This window comes from Microtus oregoni, unplaced genomic scaffold (genome assembly GCF_018167655.1).
Source record: "Microtus oregoni isolate MIOR12 unplaced genomic scaffold, Mior012 000019F_ref0000042, whole genome shotgun sequence".
Lineage (NCBI taxonomy): Eukaryota > Metazoa > Chordata > Mammalia > Rodentia > Cricetidae > Microtus > Microtus oregoni.
In genome coordinates this window covers 39,391,862-39,411,746 of record NW_024543078.1, presented here as the reverse complement: position 1 = coordinate 39,411,746, position 19,885 = coordinate 39,391,862, and the positions used below count along the sequence as shown (strand labels likewise).

Genomic DNA, 19,885 nt, shown 5'->3' with positions numbered 1-19,885 from the left:
GGAAATCAGGCCTGCCATCAATACAGCTGAGGGCCCCGGAGCTCAGAAGCTATCACAGAGTGGACAAGTGCACTGGGCACTGCCAGGGCCCAAGATCTACTACTGATTGTCTTTGGGACTCTGGGAGTCCCAGCTCTCAAAGCTATGAGGGCGTGGACAGATGGGAAGAGGTTAAACAGGGCACTCTGACACAAGGGACACCTATGGAAGAGCCAAGCCTCCTGCACAGGCGGCAGTGGTCCTCTGGAGCCTGAGCTCCAGGCCTTTGAGGGCGGATGAAAGGAAGCCACACATGGTGAGCCCGCAGAGGCACTGCCCCAGCCAGACTCACTGGAGGTGGGGGAGAGGTGTCTTTTCTGGTCTAGGCAGCACTGCAGGCCGAACTGTAGTCTCAGGGATGGGCATCTTCTGTACAGGAGGCCTGGGGGCCACAGGGGGCACAAAGAGTCCGGGTTTGGCTGCCTCCCTTGGAGGAGCTTCTTCAGTTATCTTCAGGAACTTGGGCTTATTGGCAGGTACGGGTGGGGGCTCAGATGTGGGTGGCCCTCGGGAAGACAGGTGGAAGGACTTGAGTTTGTCACAGTTCCTAGAGGTGGCAATGGCCATGGCAGTGGAGCTGGAGCCAGAGCTAGTCCCGTGACCAGGGGTCCAGGGTTCCGGGCTGGGGGTCATACTGTCTCGGAAGCAAGGTTTCCAGAGGCTGGGCATGGTGGGAGCATTGCTCAGTGGAGGGTCACTCATTCTCCGAGGGGTAGCAGGCACCCTGAGGCCAGGATCTGCTCGCCTCAGGCCCAGTGGGTCCTTCTTAGCATCCTCGGGAGCAGGGCCAGTATCTGGAAGGCCTCGCTTAGGGGGTGGGGGTGGAAGTAAGGGGCTTGGGCTTTTGGAGGTAAAAGAGTGGGCACGGGGCAAATCAGAGAAGGCTGGCTTCCGAGGTACAGGCACAGGGGGTGGTGGGTAGGCTGGTGGATGTGTCAGGGTATCTGCAGAATTGAAAAAAGAAATTGGCATCACATAGAGGCTGGATCACCACCACCCTCTACTACAACAGGCAGCAGGAGCCAATCATGTCTGCACCCCTCATGGCCCTACCTGCAGCCGACCAGCAGCAGCTGATTCAGTATGCATCCTTCATGGTCTCACCCTTGCCCTACCTAATGGCCAATATCTAGACCCCTACCCAGCTTTCCCTGAGTCCAGACCATCAGTGCTACCTTGCCAATATAGGTGGAACTGTCCTTGAAATTTCCTGCTTCATGGAAAAGTCTGCCAGATACTATGGGCCTGTAGGCTGAAGACGGATGCCCCAACGTTACAGAAGAACTTTGGGTGACTGTCCAGGCAGTGAGATGTCTCTGTCAATTCTAAAGTTTTGGAAGTTGCTTATAATGCACTTCCTGTTTACTTAGGTAATATTATATCCTTCTGGAGTCTTTGATGGAGTTGAAGAATAGATATAGTTTTCCTTAGTCGTGATAAAAGATAAAATAGATATAAATATTGTAACTATAATTCTTCCTTGATAACTGTTTTGTTGAATGTAATCTTGCTATGTTAAAATTAAAACCTTCCTTTTTACTTAGACAGAAAAGGGGAGGTGATGTGGGATTCCCCTCTGTATGCTGTGAATACCATTGGTTAATAAAGAAGCTTCTTTGCAGTGCAGAATAGAGCAAGGTGAGAATTCTAAGCAGACAGAGGAAGAGAGAGCAGGTGGAGTCAATGAGATGCCATGTAGCTACCACAGGAGACAGACGCTAGACACCAGATGGAACCTTACTGTAGGCCACAACCACGTGGCAATACACAGATTAATAGAATATGTTATTTTAATTAATTTAATTTAATTAATATGTTATGTTAATTTAACATATAAGAGCTAGCTAGAAATATGCATAAGATAATAGGCCAAGCAGTATTTTAATACAGTTTCTGTGTGATTATTTTGGATCTGGGCAGCTGGGAAACAAATGAGCGGCCTCCGCCAACACTACCTGGCCCTCCCCATCCATTCCCATAAAGGTTGTCCAGACCAAGTTCCTACAGCCTAGATGTCACCTGAAGAGCAATCAAGGCTCTTCTCTCAACACAGGGTGAAGTAAGCAGAGTGAGGATTCCCAGGCCTGAGCAAGGAAGAGGTGAGCAGGAAGGCCCAGAACCACTGGGAGGAAGCTGAAAGTCTGTTTATAACCAACTGAAGGCACTGTGTGACATTTAGCCCAGGTGTCATATGGGCCAGCAGGAGAGTCAGTCCAGGAACTGTGGGAATGACAGGAGTGAGGCCTGAGGCCCAGGTGTCCCTCAGTCACGGGGAGGGGTGAGATTGTCCCTCAAGAGGTAAACACAGGAGACAGAAAAGCAAGAAGTGCCAGAGTGCCAGGAACATGAAGGCATGAGGTCGGTGGTGAGTAGTGAGGTCTAGAGAGGAGCGGGGGAGTGGTGGAGAGGGTTCAGTGCAGGGGGAGTGGCAGAGAGAGTTCAGTCCAGAGGAGTGGTGGTGAGGGTTCAGTGCAGGGGAATGGCGGAGAATGTTCAGTACAGGGGGAGTGGCAGAGAGAGTTCAGTTCAGGGGAGTGGTGGAGAGGGTTCAGTGCAGGGGTGTGGCGAAGAGGGTTCAGTGCAGGGGAGTGGCAGAGAGGGTTCAGTGCAGGGGAGTGGCAGAGAGGGTTCAGTGCAGAGGAGTGGGAGAGGGGGTTCAGTGCAGGGGAGTGGGAGAGAGGGTTCAGTGCAGTGTCCGTATGCTCGTCTGCCCCAGAGGCTGTGCTTCAGGCGGTGCGGTGGACACTGAGGCCACAGCTGTCAGCCTGGTCTACAGCTTGGTCCTCAGAGATCTTGTTGCCATGGGCAATAGACCTGCCTCAGAACAGCTCCCTTCTCAATGTCCCTCCGTCTTCAGGCTCAGCCTCCAGGACCACCCATGGCGTCATCTGACCCTCCATCCATACAAAGTCAACGTGGGAGGTGGCAGGAGTAGAAGAGCAACCAATCAGCCCTGAACCTCTGAACACTTGGATCACAGAGAGGAAACTGAGATCGCCCAGAGCAAGGCCGCAGCCTTTTGGGTATGGTGGTACATGTTTTTAATTCCATTCTTAGGAGGCAGAGACAGACAGATCTCTGGGTTTAAAGTCAGCCTGGTGAGGAGAGATTAGGACAGCCAGGACTACAGAGAGACCCCGTCTCAAAACAAACAAAAAAGATCCACCAGCATAGGAGAGGCTCTATTCTTGGTCCCAGTCTCCAGTCCCTACCCACCAAGAGACCCCAAGACCCAGCAACCCTACTTACCCTCAAGCTTCATGGGCCCTGGGGAGTCAGGCTCCAAGTACGAGTCGTCGTCATCTTCGTGTTCATAGTCTACAGGTAGTGAATGGAAGATGAGACCCAACACAGCCTAGGTGTGCTGCATGCACAGGATGGCATGGCCCACTGTGCTTTGGCACAGTGCTCCACTCATGGGAACAGGGACTCAGGGGACATGGGGTTGAAGATGAGGGGGTAGGATTTGAAACCTGAACTCACGTTGCTGGAGGTCAGAGGCAGAGGGCAGGGCAGGGAGCAAAGCTAAACATGCCATTTCTCTCCTCTAGGCATCCTGACTGAGCTCACTGTCAGCAGTCAAGAGGACACATGGCAGGGGCAGAGATGGCCTTACCTTCGTTGTCTGTGGGGTATGGAGAGAGGCTGATATCTATAGGTCGCTCCACTGCACCGTAGAAGCTGTCCGTGTCTGAGCTAGAGTCACTGAAACCCGGAGCAGGGAACAGGCAGTGAGTACTGGACTTGGGGTCCCCTTGCACTCACACGTAGTAAGTGATCTGTGCACACACACACTCCCGACAGACACCACAGATGTTGACATCCACTTGGGGACCCATGGGCACACACAGATATGAACACATACAGCAACCCGTCACACATGTATATAGACAAAGAACACAAATATCATATAGAAAGACATTTGTACATATGTATTCATGTGGTTCAAGGATAGACAGAGGGACTGGAAGCTTGGGACCATCTATGGGTGCCACCTTCCTGCCTCACTGTGGCTTTTTGCAACCCTGACCAGCTAGATGTCTCAGAGCTGGGTCCATATGTCTACTTCCTGTCCAAGGAGGCTCAGTCAACCCTAGGCTGAGATGTTGCAAGACGCCAGGCTAGACCGACAGCCAGGAACTCTAGATTCTGTCCAGAATGTCAGGACAGCCTTGGAGGTGCCCAGCCCTCTCTGGATTCCAGTTTCACTGACTGTGGCAGGATTGGCATATGTCCTGTTGTTTGTCTGCCATCTCATGGGTGAGAATGCAGTGACCAGGACTGACTGAGCTCTCAAGAGACAGAGTAGACCCGGGGAGTAGGGAACTCAAAGCCCTGAGCTGTAAAAGCTGGGCCTCCAAAGTAGGGGAGGGAGAAGAAGCACGGATGAACCCCAGATAGGGGGTACAAACAGGCACAACAGAGTGAGACAGAGACAGCGGGAAGACCGACAAGAACACTGCGTGTTCACACATGCACACGACTAATGAAGCTTGCCTGGAACCTCCACAAAAGCCTTTATGGCCAAGTCCTCAGGGACCGGAAGAAGGCCTAGGAGCCCAGAAGCCCACCCACCACATCCCTCGGAGGGACTACTGCCCACCCACCACATCCCTCAGAGTACCTGGTGTCTAGAGAGAGCTCCTTCTTCTCATGGAAGTGGCCGATTTCCTTGCGTAGCAAGGCCATCCAGCTCTGTGGGTCAGGACAGCCATAGTTAGTTTAACACTGCCCAGAATGGGGTCCCACTTCACCCTCCTCTGTCTAGCTGCTATGCAGGAACCACCAAGGTCCAGGGAGAGGAACCTAGCTAGGTCTAGCCTCCTGGGGCTGCAAGGTACCCCCCAGTTCTTTCAGGGCTATACCCTGCCAGCACATTCTCACGATATGTACAGGCTGCGTGCCTAATCCACCCGGCTACCTATACACCAGGTCTTTCTCCTCCAGGCCGTAGCCTCCTGCCTAGAGGTGGTAGGAGGCCAGATCCTGCCAGGCTCCTGAGGCCCTGCTACCTGCCAGTCACCTTGCGCTCATCCTCAGAGGAGGCTGAGAAGAACCACGTGCGGTGCTTCTTGCTGATGTGAATGATCTTGAATGGGAAGACATTGTTGGATGTCGTCTCCTCGGCTGCCCGCATCACTCTGAGAGAACATTGCCAAAAGTCACCAGCTCATCCACGCTTAAGAAACAGGCTCATCAATCCCGCCCCTGAATTGATTTCAGCACTCAGCACCATGCTGTGGGGATGACGGGAAGACCCGGACAGTCTCCGCCTGCTCATCTTCTCTTGGTAGGATATCTAGATGCTTCGGGGGACCAGCAGGGTATGAGCACAGGAAGGGACTGGGTCTGTGAGGACTTCCCAGGGGAGCAGTGTGCAGAGCTCAGAGACATGGTCTCTTGTTGCTCATAGTGTCATTTCATATAGATATCACTTCCCTGCGCAGTCCCATGCAGCCCCTGGACTGCCTCTCTGGTCTGTGGCTTGTTCCCTGATGCAGGCCTTTCTCAGACACATCAGTCTACCTGGGGGCGTCCTGCAGGCTGGGAGCTTGGGCAGGGTACCAGCCTGGCCTATCACAGATCCTGGCCAGGGCCTCTCAGGCCCAGCCTACCAAATGGGTTGGAAGATCCCTAGGGCCCAGCCACATCTGTCAATGAACTGAGTTCATGGCTTGGCTGGCACAGCAGGAAGGCCACCAGTCTGGGGGCAGTGACCAGAGAGGGAGCTTTGATTAGCTAGTGCCTAGGATTGCACTAGGGACCTGCCCTGGCTACGTTGGCAAGGCTGGCTCCTCAAGGCTATAGTCAGGGTAAAGCAGGGGCCCAGGGCAATCTTAGAATAAGCAGAAGGAGCTGGGAGGTACGTGAAAGACTCAGACTAATGCTACAGGGCATAGAGCCTGGATCCCCACAGCCCTCAAGGCCACAGGATAAACTCAGGATGACATATAAGCCAACGTGTAGGCATTAGCTCAAGTTATACTTGCCCATCAGCCTAGAAGCCATAATAAAGGCTTCACCCCACACATACACACCCCACACCCCATTCCCTGCCCTCAGCAAAGGCCAGAATATGAGGTGACAGCCAGCAAGCAGGTGAAAGTCATCTCAGGAAAGCCAGGGATTGGCCCTGTGGTGTAGGGTGAGAGGGAAAGCAATTGGCATGGGGGCTGGCCAGCAGACAGATGGACACTCACCGGTTGTAGCCATTCAGGGAGAAGGCACCCTGAGGGGAGGCAGAGGTGCTGCTCTTGAAGTAGTAGATGCAGCGCTTGTGGATGATGACGAAGCGAAGGGGCCCTGGGGACAATGCAGCAGCAGGGGTCAGCCACAAAGCCACCAGTCAGCTCCACTCTGGGGCGAGCCCCAGAGGCCCTGCACAACGTGGGACCAGACCCGAGACTACAGAGGGGTATAGCAGGAAGTTGGACTGGTGTGCTGCCCCTCCCTAGGGTTTTCTGTGGGGTCAAATACAGACAAGTTCACTGGCACACTGGCCAGTCTTGGGGCACCACTCCAGGGGGCCTGGCCATACAAAGATTGAGACCTCTGTGGGGGTAGATTGAGGACAGTAAGAAAGGGTGGAGCCCAGACCAGAAGCCTGAGGAGGCTTCTGAGAGGCCACGGCAGCCTTGCTTAGTGCAATAGGGCTGTTGGGGGAGGCGAGGAACTGGCAGGCAAGGAGAGCAGGGCTAAGGCCCCCAGAGCAGGCCAACGAGAACCAGGTACAGAGCTCTGCTCCAGTTCTACTGTTCTGCTCAGAACAGCACCCACCCAGGCCTGGGGGAAGGTTAGTTATGGTTCTTTCTTGGAGGCCGTACATAGTATAACTGATGTGTACAGAGTCCAGCAGTCCAACCTAGAGCATTGCAACTAGGCAACACAGGAACAGGGAGTCCCCAGTGCAGGGAACTGCGGGGGCAAAGGCATGGACTGTCCATGGCTGATCAGGGAAAGTCGGGCAAGGTTCTAGTGCTGTTTGCCTTCAGCATCCTTACAACTCGCTCAGCGGGCTCCTGACCTGGCACATGGGCTCATTTTGGGCCGCGTGACCAGTCAACTCGCCCACAACTTACACACAAGGCAAGAACAGCATTGAAGGGCCCTATCTATCAGGCCGCCCTGAGGTCCCCCAGCCTCGACTGTAGACTGAAGTTCTCAGAGTCAGAACTGTACACCAAATACTCATCTTCTCTCTGCCTAGCTATACTATGTTGGATCTTGTGACAAGGTCCAGGCTAAGGAGATTGCCATCAGTTTCATCAGGTGTGCCAGTTGCCAGAGAAGGAAAAGAAACCCCAGAAGACCCAAGAGAGCCCTGGAGAAGCAGGACTCTGTCCTCCCTTTGAGGGTCCCATGATTCAGAGACTCACATTTGAGCATTTGCAGCTGGGTGCCACCCTTCTTGTGCAGGTAGCCAGCCTTAGCCACGCCACCAGGCATGGTCAACAGATTCTGGGCACCAATGGCCTTCATGGGGACAGGCCAATGCATTTCCTCCGCCGCCATGAAGCTGCAATTGAGGCAAAAGAGACAGGACTCAGCTGAGGTAGGCAGCAGGGAACAGCTTGGCAGGGGATCCTGGGAGGACATTTCTAAGATCTAGAAGGCAGCGTGGAGGGTCAGGTCGGTGAAGGAGGAAACTCTCAAGTCCCCAGACTTCTGGGTGAGAAGCTGGGGGTGATCCTGTCAGTTCCCAATCCTCTTGGCCACATCTTAACTCCAGGCTGCTGAGCACTGTATCATGAGTGCATTGAGCCAATGGTCCCATAAAGGCTGGGGTAGTAATGACTGAACTCAGAAAACCCTAACTCGGGTACATCAGACCTCATGCCATTGCTACCCGAGGTTCCCAATTTGGCTTTCTGGAGGATCTCCAGCCTCAGCTGTGAGAGTTATAAAATGGGAGGACAGAATGGTCTCAGCACACTCTGGTCGCCAGGGCGATGAGGACCATTTAGCATGTTTTCTAGTCTCCACTTCATCAACCCAGCGAATAAGGATCCAAAGGCTCCTTTCTGTGAGGAACCCCAGGTACCAGTCACATCGAACCCCTAAACTGGCATTGTTTTGTCAGTGCTACTACCCACCCCATTGGGTCCATCTTGGGACTCCTGAGGAGCCAGCTGCAGCGGGGACAAGGTCAGTGGCCTGCTCTGAAGAAGGTGGGGTGGTTAGGGACAGACTCAAATGGGCAGTGCCAACCTCCAAATACATACACAGAAAACACTCCAGGCCCAGGATGGCTCAAGCCTGCAAGCTCAGCATTAGGAAAGCTGAGGCAGGGACATCCAGAGCGTTAGAAAATGAAAGAGAAAAGGAATCAATTAAGCCCCTGTCAACTGTCAGGCTCACTCCATCACATGTGTGTTAGGGAATTAAGTTCACAGGCTGCCTCAGCTTGGCCTCTGAAAGGGTCAGTTGGCTAGCCCCCCCCACCCCCGACACACACACCAGAACCATAAACACCCAAACGCATCAGTCTGTGGTCCACACCAGCAGGAGAAGGGGCAAGGTCGGGGGCCCTTAGTCCCAAAACGGAGGCGGAGGTTTGGAACAATGGCGCGACCACACCCCCCCGAGCAGAGCCTTGAGGGGACCCTGGGTTCCAACTCAGCAACGAGGTGCGAGGAGGGTGCCCATGAACACACACGCGCCCATCCAGCGGAGGTGCTGGCAGAGGGACAAACCCGGCGTCAGGCTTGGAGCCCCAGACCGGCCGACTATTGCTGGCCCACGTTCGCCTTTGTTCTGGATGGAAGCTGGAGTAGCCCCTGGGGCCCCAGGGATTTGCTGTCCCAGGTCGTGGTGCAGAGGCTGGGGACCTAGGTCTGTGGACTGGGGGTCTGAGGTGAGTCCGGGTGCTCAAACGCAGGGCTGGGTCCCAGATCCCAAGCTCCGGGATCAGTACTCACGATGTCCACGCGGCGGGCACAGCCGGCTTCCGGGGGGCGGCCAGCGCCCGCCTCCCCTGTGCGCAGCGACATAGTCCCTGGCCGGGTCCACCGGCCACAGCCTCATCCCCAGAGCCCGTCTCCCGCCAGCCCCAGCTCCGTGGCCGCGACCCCGGGCCCGCCATGCTGGTAGAGCCCCAAGACCGGGGCCGCCACTGGCTCCTCCCCTCGTGGGCGGCGGGGGTAAGGGCTAGCGGCCAGGTGAGGAAACCGACCCGCCCCTCCACACGTCAGTTTCTCCACCCACCGCACTGAAGGTGGTGGGCTACGAGTATTGGAAACTGGTCCCTATACAGCCCGGAATCAAGAGCCATCTAGACAAACAAGGAAGCCACTGATGCAAAGAGAAAGTCCCTCTCTTATCCCCAACACCTGAGGATCTTGAAATTCCCGCCTGTGGATCTCCATCCAGCTCACCCCTTGGGTATGAGCTTCTGTAAAATGGTACGTACCCTACTTCTTCTTCTAGCACTCCATGTCACCATGCCAATATCAATCCGTGGGTCTCCCTCTGTAGAGAATTCCCCTAAGGAGTCAGGGGTCCAGCCCTTGGCAGCTTTCACCTACTTGGCTTCTTCTAGGTATCAGTCCCAGAAGAGTGTCCCTGGCTGCCCAAGGCTGGTAAATCCCTTGTTGACCTCCTCCCTCTCCTACCATAATACAGGCTGCCCCCAGGATGGGACATCTGTGAGAGAGCAGCACACTTGCCCTGACAGCTCTGATACATTCCTCGGGCTCCATACTAGGTACATTCTCCCTGGTTTCCGAGCCTGTAAGGCAAATTTGCCACTGCAGGCTGCCTTGATGTCCCTGCAGCTTCCTCATCCAAAGGGTCTGACTGTCTGGTGTGTTTGTTTCCAGAGTACTGCCTGGCATCTTACCCAGAACACTAGGCTGTCTCCTTCTTCCAGCCACCCTGTGGATCCCCTTCTCCACCTCCTCTGAGCAGGCCACGTCTCTGCCCTCCTCATGCCTGTCTTCTGCCTCCACCAATTTCCTTTCATTGCCTTCCAGTCACTTCTTTATTCTAAATGTCATGGGCACAATTCTGCCTTTTGGGGGTTGAGAGGGTCTGGGTCTCACGCTGTAGCCCAGGCTGGTCTCTACCTTGTGATCCTCCTGACTTAGCCTCCCAAGTACTGGTACTACTGCTGTACACTCTTGCACCTGGCAACACTTACACCCTTCCTGATTCAGTCCTGCTCCTACCCTCAACCTTTCTAGTGTGCTTTCCTCTGCCCTCCACTTTCTGTGTCTGTCTCTGTACAGACTCTAGTAACCCACACCCAAGAATTCACATTAGTCCAAGCTGTTTCCACTGCCTGCTGTTACAACTAAAGTAATTTAGCCTTTAAATATTAGATTCCAAGAACACTAACCATATGCAAACTCTCCCAGAAAACATAAGAGCAAAGCCCTGAGGCCAGCATCATCACCATACCAAAGCCAGGTAAAGAGATCACAAGACATGGAAACTAAAGGAAAATAATTCTCTGAGTTTTCGTTTTGTTTTGTTTGGGTTGCTCTTTTATGACAGAATCTCATGTAGTTCAGGCTAGCCGTGAACTATCTGGGTAGCTGAGGATGACCCTGAACTTGTGCTTTCCCTGCCTCCACCCCATGCTAGGATTACCCTGCCTGGTGTGTGCAGTGTTGAAGGCAATCAGTATAACACACCATACTGATAAAGAACAAAACCGCAAGATCACCTCAAAAGATACAGAAAAAGCATTTGCTAAAATCTAGATCTTCATAAGAACGATACTCAATAAACTAGGAACAGAGGAGAACTTCTTTTCTTTCTCTCTTTTTTCTTTCTTTTGGTTTTTTTGAAACAGGGTTTCTCTGTGTAGCTTTGGATCGTGTCCTGGAACTCGCTCGCTCACTCCTTGCTCTATAGACCAGGCTGATCTTGAACTCACAGAGATCCACCTGCCTCTGCCTCCCGAGTACTAGGATTAAAGGTGTGCACCACCACCGCCCAGCTGATTAGATGAATTTATGTAGCATAAATTCTAAGAAACTGAGAAGTTATCAGGACTAATAAGTGAGTTTTCAAGGTGGAAGGATGTAAGACAAATATATAAAATGCATTTTGTTGCATACATTAGCAACAAACAAGGCCAAGAACAAATTTGAGTATTCCCTCCCCCAAGCAGTTCCCCACGACTGGAAAAAGGCCCTGTGTCCCCAACTGGGGCATGTGATACAGCCTTCCTTCTACATGACGCTGACATAGTAGGTTATCATTCCCCCATATGTAGCTTTCAGGCCCAGAGTGGGAACCCAGAGTGCCTCAAGTAAGACACTGTTGGTCCTGGTGGGTAACTGAACTGCTGAAGGCCCCTGGTACAGAGCCCCACTCTGTCTGGAGCTGCCGTGAGGAAAGGCGCGGCCTACCTCCTCCTGCCTCCCTTCTTGGGTGGGGCTGAGCACAGGGGTTGGGCAGCTTCAGCCCCATCTTATTTCATTTCAGTGGCCTGCAGAACAAGGCCGGGCTACCACCCTACTGTGGGCAGACTGAAAGCTCGGAAATGGCCACTGACTAACCTTGTGGGAAAGCCAAGTCGTGTGCCACCTTCTCTCCTAGGAATATCCTCACGTCAGAGACAGAAGTGACATCACAAGCCCTCTCCAGAGGATGAGCCCTGTCTGACACCAGGTGGATAAGCCGGGGTGCCTCCCGCTCAGCAGCCCAAAGCCAGACCAGGCTGTGAGCAGAAAGAGGATGTGGCCCCTGATGGTATCATGCTGCTCTTAGAGGATCTGAGCCCGCCTGCAGACTACAGCACCAGCTGTGACTGGGAAAGCTGAAGGGAAACCAAGGTCCTGGCTTGCCCGTGGGTAGGACGAAACCTCATAGGTGGCCCCTGACTGACTTCCTAGCTAGCCACCTCAGTACCCATAGCACCGCCCCAACACCGGGGCCTGATAGCTAAGTTCCAGTTCATTCATGCTGGGGAACGGACAGTTCATGGGGCAAGAGCTCAGTGCCGTAGTAACACCAGCCTCAGGAGGCTGACTCACTGTGGATGGGAGCTTTGAGAGAGAGAGAACGGAGACAAAAGTGCAAATCTCACTCAGCCCTCATCTTTTGCTGAGTCTCCACAGGCAGAGGAGCCATGGAAGAGTCCACCCCTCAGACTCCTCTGGTAGCCTAGCCACAAATCCCCACCCTAAGTGGGAGGTTGAGGCAGCAGGGTCAGGACTCACTTGCCAGGTTCACTGAGCTTCATAGGCCCTTTAGCTTGTAGCTGCAGGCCCCTATCTGCACCAGGGCTTTGGGTGTGTGTGGGTCAAGGTCAGTGGTTGTGGCTTGAGTCCCTGAGACCTTGTAGATGTGTGATTGTTGTGCGTTTACGCCTGTCAATGTGCTCGTATGCACACCAGGAAGGCTGGACTCCTGCCACATTCTCCAGGTTGAGTCTCTCTACTCCTGCTCTCATAGTCGATCTTGATTCAGGGGTCCCTGCTGCCAGAGGCTGCTGGAGGATACGGACAAAACAAGAACCACTCATGCCCGGCGGTGGTAGCCTATGTCTTTAATCCGAACATTGGGGTGGCAGAGGTAGGCAGAGCTATGTGAGTTTGGGGCCATTCGGGTTTACAAAGTGAGTTCCAGAACAGCCAGAGCTATTACACAAAGAAGCCCTGTCTCGAAAAACCAAAATAAAATAAAATAAAAATAAAAAAAACCCACACTGTGCCACAAGTTAACAAGTTCCACTAGATGTAAGTGCTGTGGCTTGTGCCTGCCCTGGGGCTCTGCCACCCTGCAGGGGTGAGCGATCATCACTCACAAGGGTCCATACATAAGCTGTGGTCCTGCATGGCACACCTGGTTAACATCACAGGCATTGTACTCACACAATGTACATGTGTGCACATTAGTACATGTGTGTATATACATACATGTATGAGCCTATACATGAATACAGGATGTGGCCTGTGAAGGTCTGGGCTCTGACAGCCCTTGACACCTACAACTATGCCTGTGTGAAAGAATCAATTCCTCTGGTGACCACAACATCAAGGGCTTACGGTAAAGTGTGACCAAACCCAACTGCTCTTTGTGAAGCTGCAGGGCAAGGCAGGACTGGGGGCTCCCAACCCAAAGGAAAGGAGACCAGATACCATCGGGGTATTTGTGCATACATATGATCTCACTCAGGTATACAAAGAAACACATGATCTTGTAAATACCCCTCATGTTACATCAATACATGTACATATATATAGTCATCGTGGTGATTTGAATGAGAATGGTCCCCAAAGGCTCATAGATTTGAACACTTGGTCCCCCAGTTAGTGGAACTGTTTGAGAAGGATTACGAGTTATGGCTTTGTTGGAGGAGATATGTCACTGGGTGTGGGCTTTGAGGTTTTCAAAAGCCCCGCGCCATTCCCAATTAGCCCTCTCTGCCTTGTGCTTTGTAGACCAGATGTGAGCTCTCAGCTCCTGCTCCAGTGCCATGCCTCCCTGCCTGCTACCATGTTCCCTGCTATGATGGTCACGGATTCTAACCCTCTGGAACTTCTTTCATAGGCTGCCTTGGTCAGGGTGTTTCATCACAGCAACTCAAAGTAAGACACTTTTGTTCTCATAGGAACTGACCCACCTATCCAGCCACAGTTACATGTGAATACACTTATTCATATGCTCAAGAACATGCTCTAGGGGCTGTAGAGATGCTTCAGTAGTTAAAAGTGGGTGCTGCCTTTGCAGAGGACCCAAGTTTGCTTCCCAGCACCCCTATTAGGTGGCTCACAATTGCCTATAACTCAAGATCCAGGGGATCTGATGTCCTATTCTAGACTCTGGCGGCTTCACTCAAGTGCATATGTCACCGCATAGACACACATACACACACAATTAAAAATGACATGTTTTCTAAAAGCATAAACTCGTGTGCTCACACTCACGCATACTTACACACGTGCTTGCTCACACATGTATGATAATAGACACATTTGTACTATACACATATGCAGATAACCTATTTATTCACACTCATATATATGCAAGCAACACACACAAAGACACAGTCACAGTCTAAGACCCTTCATGAGTGGCCCCTAGAGGCTGGCAGCCCGCTACCTAACAACTCAGCAGCCTTCGCAGGGCACATATGAAATCAGTGCTTTACTTTACACTTTACAGACCACGACATTGAGGCCCAGAAGGGCTCAGGACTTGCACTGGGCACTCCTCATGGGCCAGACTCTGTACTCCTCAGGGACCACCGCACATCATTATCCCAACACCCTGAATTTCCAACCAATGTCATCTCCATACCACCAATGAGGACATCAAGGATTGAAGAAGCCGGTAACTCATCCAAAGTCGCCTGTGCTGTATTTATCTGGTAAGTCAGGAGCTCTGGTTATACTCCTCCCGCCCAGCTCACTGCCACAGCTTGACACTCACCCCTTTGGCTGCCCCAGCTCACACTGGCTCATAAGTTCTACAGTTTTAGTTTCCTTTTCTCCCTTCCTTCCTCTTCCCAGAATCTTTCTCTGTAAGAGAATCAAAACCAAAATGCTAGAAAGGCCTAGTGACCAGTTGTACCAGGAAACTCAGGAGGCGGCCACAGGGGCTGCAGCGCTGTCAGTGGCACAAGAACAGTCCCTGTCACCAGGCTTCCGAAGCCTTGGGATTATCCACTATGTCAGGTCCCTGAGCACAGTACTCCCAGGCATCCAGGACCTCACACAGCTCCCTCTGTGCCCTCAGGTGCGCACATACACACACACACACAGACGCACACACACACATACACACACACACATACACACACATACACACACACATACACACACATACACACACACACACATACACATACATACACACACACACATACATACTGGTGCAACATATGTAGACACTGAACCCAACACCAAGGCCACCTTAGACAGGGCTTACAGTAGGAAGGGCTCATAGGCCTGGACTTCCACTCTGCCAGTCTGGCTTCTACCTCCCCACAGCTGCTGTTGGGTGACACGTGACAAAGTCTTAAGAGTCTTCTCGTGGCCAGTTCCGTCTCTGGGCCCTGTTTGGACCATTCAGATCTAAGAGCTAAGTTGACAGAAGCCAATCTCCTTAAAGACTATTGCTTCTCACAGAACCAAGTCCCATTAGTGCCTACCATAATCCTGATTCAGGCTGGGGTCTTCCCTTCCCCCCACCCAAGTCTTATATTAGCTAGGCCAGTGCTACCTCCAGAACCCCAAGTCCAGCTGTTCAACTTACCTCACGGCACTGACCCAACACATGGCACTACTCCTTCCTGTGACCTGCTGGGGACAGGAATCCTTGAGTTCAGAAAGGCTACTCATCCCAGGGGCTGTGAGGAAGGACTGGAACCTGCATCTTCCAAAGCTTGTGAGCGCCAAGGCCCCTGGCTGCTCCCAGCACTGCCCAGCTGCAGAGCAGCTCAGTCCACTGAATGGGGATGGGGAGCTGGGGCCCAAAGGGCTTCCTCCCTGTCTGGGACTTCCTGTTACTGGGCAGTCCCAAGGAGAAGACATTTCATGACTTCCACATAGCAAGGTCCTAAAATCCACCTGGGGCCCAAGCAGTACCCCACCAGCCTGCTGGGTTTTGTCCCCAACTCACCTAGTGCTTATGCAACTCTAGGGCCAGCTGTGTTCCTACAGCAGGAGCATCCTACTGGGAGTCCCATGGCCACCTCATATCATGCTAACAGTCTGTGAGGCCATTCACAGCCTAGGGTGTCTGCCCTGAGGAAGTCAGAGCTGACACCTCCCAATGAGAGCTCACTCACTCATCAAGAGGCTCCTCCCCATGAGGTAATACTCAGACCTGTGCCTATACCTGGTACCTATGGCTTTCAAGATACAAGTTTCTGCATCCTTTAACATCAAGGAACTGACTGACAAGGACAGAGCTTATGGACCAGATACCAATCTCCTCCCGACGAGGACTCAACTAACATCTGGCTTTCTGAAAAGCACTTATTCTTATCAGCCTCAGTACATCTCTATTGTTCCAGGGTTCCTGCCCAGTGTGCCACTTAGAACAAGCCCCTCCTAGGCAACTCTGCTCCCACAAGTCCGGCTTCTTCATCTGCCCTAGTCCCTCACCCCCAGCCAGCTGTTCCAACCCAAGCCATCGGGCACCTCTGTTTCTCCTCATCTGAGCCCCAACCCCAGGATAGGAAGTGGAGGATGGAAAAGGGGGTTTTCTAGGACTGAGTGCCAATCTCCTGGCAGGATAAGTCCACCTACTACAGGGTTCTCAGGAGTGATAGAGTCTCTACTTTGCCCAAGAGGTTTCATGGGACACCCTCCTAGCCAGTTTTCACTTCTCTCCCTGTAGCTCTGACTCAAATGCCCCTGAACACCAAGCCTATGATTGGTTATGCAAGTACATAAACATTCCTAGGCACAGGCCTGTGTGTCAACCATGCAAAAAGAGCAGCTTGTGGGCTAGAGAGATGGCTCAGTGGTTAAGAGCATTGCCTGCTCTTCCAAAGGTCCTGAGTTCAATTCCCAGCAACCACATGGTGGCTCACAACCATCTGTAATGAGGTCTGGTGCTCTCTTCTAGCCTGCAGGCATACACGCGTACAAAATATTGTATAAATAATAATTAAGTAAATAAATATTAAAAAAAAAAAAGAGCAGCTTGCTGGTGAGGAGCTCCTGTCTTCCCTATGTCTGCAGCCCCAGCTCTGCTGCCAAGATCTCCAAGCCACCAAGGGGTCAGCTGGCTAAAAAGCACCGGCTGTCGCCTGAGGAGACTAGTTTCAGCTTGGCTCTCTGAGTCTCCTTAAGGTGGACACAGCTCTCCGACCTCCCTAAGCCTACACCAAATTCTACCCCCGGAGGTGTTCAAAGGCAGTGCCTGCTGCAGAAAGCTGGGGCAGAGAGCAAGTGGGATATGGGAATACAAGTCCCTTCTCCCTGCCCTTCCCCATTCCGCAAGGCTGAGCTAAAGGACCGGGTGAGGAGCCCTGGAGCATGCAGTGATGAGCACAAACAATGGCCTGTTCCCAGAGAGCACAAAGGTATCCGGGAGCTGTGGCTCCAGAAGACATGCCAGGCCCAGGGAAGTTTCCTGGAGAAGAGCCCTAGGTCTTAGGGAGGAAGAGTTTGCTAGAACAGAGGCAGCCCTTCCCAGTACGAAGGGCTCGGGGGGGGGGGGGGGGGACTTCATGGGGCAGCAGTTTCTCCAAGTGCCTTCTCATCTCCCCAGATAGTAAACAACACTGCCAGGCATGCTCTTGAAAACGGAAGACATTTAAGAACCCCCCATGAGGGTCACTGTATAACCTTCGCCTTGCACTGTACTGTGGGGCAACCCCACACCAGAACCCAAGCAGGAAGATGCATAAGGCTGAGGTGAGGCTGCATTGACTTCTACTCTATCCTCCTACCCTGGGCTGGGGCCTTAAGTCCCAAACTTGGGGATTCCCCTCCCCTTCAAGCCAGACTCAAGGCAAAGCTAAGCAGGAGCCCAGGGCTAACCAGAACAAAAATGATAAAGAATTTCACTCAGGGCCCTGGCATACGTCTGCCTGCTCGAAGCACTAACACAGTGTGTGGGGGTTTGGAAGAAAACGGCCCCCAAGGGGAGTGGCGTAATTAGGCCGTGTTGAAGGAAATGTGTCACTGTGGAGGTGGGCTTTGAGGTCTCTTTTGCTCAAGCTTCCCTCAGTGTGACTGTCAGTCAACTTCCTGTTGCCTGCAAGATGTAGGACTCCCAGCTATTACATCTGCCTACATGCCACCATGCTCCCCATCTTGATGATAATGAACTCTCTGAAACTATTAAGTGAGCCACCCCAATTAAGCATTTTCTTTACAAGAGTTGCCATGGCCGTGGTGTCTTTTCACATATGGCAACAAAAACCTTAACTAAGAGACAGTGGCAGGATCTAAGCTGGCACCACTCCAGCACCTCAAGCCTCGCATGAGGCTGCCCCCTGCTGACATCAGTACTCTACTGAGATTCAGGCAGGATGACCGCAAACTTGACTCACAGCCAGGAAATCAGTGGTAGTGGACTGGAACCCACTCCTAGCACCCAGGACTCTTGTGCCCAGATTGGTTTCTGCTCACCTGCTTAGACAGCTCAGGCATTGAGTGTGCCAAGGCAAGGAGGAGAATTTTCCAGGCTTGGGATGGATGCTGAGCCCAGGGAAGGCTGGTAGCAGGAGAATTTTCCAGGCTTGGGATGGATGCTGAGCCCAGGGAAGGCTGGTAGCACCTCTAATGGGAAACCTCAACCTCTCAAAATGTTTCATATCTGCTTCTCCTATAGGGTTTATGTCCATTCTCCTGCCAGTCTAAGGCCCACCCATGCAGCCCTCCACGACATGGAGTTCTTGCCCCTTTCCAAGCCCCATTCTGCCCACTGTACAATGAAGGGCTTCAAGGACTCCTGGGAAATCTTGTCTTTGGCCCAGAAGGCAAAGAGCTCTTCTGGGTCATGTGATACAACAATCTAAATGGCAACCCGAGAAAGGACGCATCCATATTCCCACAACCTATAAACATAACCTAGGCTGGAAGAGGATGTTACATGTAACTTAAGGTTACCATTCTGGGTTAGGAAATGGCAAACCTCCCTGAAGGTGACCGTGGAGCAGGATGTGATGGTGCATGCCTCTAATCCTAGCATTTGGGAGGCAGAGGCAGGTGGGTCTCTATGACTTTGAGGCCAGTCTGGTCTACAGAGAGAGTCTGAATCAAGCCAGGGTTACACAGAGAGACCTGCCTTTAAAAGGGGGGGAGGGGTGAAGGAATGGCTCAGTGGTTAAGAGCATTGCCTGCTCTTCCAAAGGTCCTGAGTTCAGTTCCCAGCAACCACATGGTGGCTCACAACCATCTGTAGTGAGGTCTGGTGCCCTCTTCTGGCCTTCAGACATACACACAGACAGAACATTGCATACATAATAATAAATAAATAAATGTTTTTTTTTTTTTAAAGAATGACACCGGAGACCACATAAACACAAGAAACTGAAGCAAACAAGGCAGGCTCCCTCTACCAGCCTCGTGAAGACTTTTACCTTGGCTTTGGACCCGCGACTGCCAGAACTGAGGGGTAAGCGTCTATTGTTTCCAGCTCTCTAGTGTGGAGGACTCCGTTAGTGCTGCCTCAGGAAGTGGGCCCAAATGGAGCCTTGCCAAAGTTCTTGATGGGATGCCCAGCTGCCTTGTACTTTGGTCTGACCCACTTCCTGATATGCCCTGCCAGGAAGAGGCAAGCTCTGCAATGCTGCATCTGTCTTGGAGCAATGACCCGAAGCTCGCTTCCCTGGTTGCTATATCTCTCTGGAAGCCATTCACAACTCTCAGGAATGGGACACTATACTTGCCCAGACGCACCAAAACTGTTGGTATCTCTCCCAGACCTGCTCTTCTTTGGCTCAGTCAAGTTGTTTCAACCACAGAGCAAAGGCTAAGCCAGCTACCTGGCCAAGGGGATGTGGTGAGACCACCATTTCCTGCCCTAGGGCCAGCTCTTCCCAACACCTACATTTTAAAGGTGAAAGCCAGTTTCTTTGAGGCTAGAACTACTTAGGATCTCGCCCTTGCTCTGGAATCACATCAGCAGCTCAGCCCTCCCTACTGGTGTAACTCCAGCACTCCTCATGACTTGCGTCTCACTAAATCCCCAGGGGCCCAAGAGATGAATGACAAACAGTTAGAAAATGGGCTTAGGCCATACACAAGGGCACATCTCTCGTGTAGCTATAACTAGCACATCCCTGAGCCCAGAATGTGTGACTCAGAACTAAACTGATGGACACAAGAGTCTTTCATAGAACTGATGTCCATCCTGGCTGTAGCCAAGGCTCACTGATGTCTTGGGCCTTGACTGGGTGAGACCAGTTGCAAGGCTGGGCCCGGGAGCT

At 52.4% G+C, this 19,885-nt stretch overlaps 1 protein-coding gene across 2 annotated transcripts in view; it reads right to left on the bottom strand.

Annotated features, from left to right (window-relative positions):
* The window catches only part of LOC121459877 (SH3 domain-binding protein 2), a 37,278-nt gene that overhangs the window by 4,087 nt on the left and 13,306 nt on the right, over positions 1–19,885 (bottom strand). The window contains exons 1-8 of one of the 2 annotated variants that reach the window (XM_041669958.1): positions 8,958–9,121; positions 7,416–7,555; positions 6,240–6,342; positions 5,063–5,180; positions 4,664–4,734; positions 3,656–3,744; positions 3,289–3,357; positions 332–983 (exon numbers count right to left, since the gene is read on the bottom strand). In XM_041669958.1, the coding sequence (XP_041525892.1) occupies positions 332–983; positions 3,289–3,357; positions 3,656–3,744; positions 4,664–4,734; positions 5,063–5,180; positions 6,240–6,342; positions 7,416–7,555; positions 8,958–9,121 (1,406 nt within the window). Of the gene's footprint in view, positions 1–331; positions 984–3,288; positions 3,358–3,655; positions 3,745–4,663; positions 4,735–5,062; positions 5,181–6,239; positions 6,343–7,415; positions 7,556–8,957; positions 9,122–19,885 lie in introns of those variants that run through there. The other variant, XM_041669959.1, reaches the window with a different exon arrangement.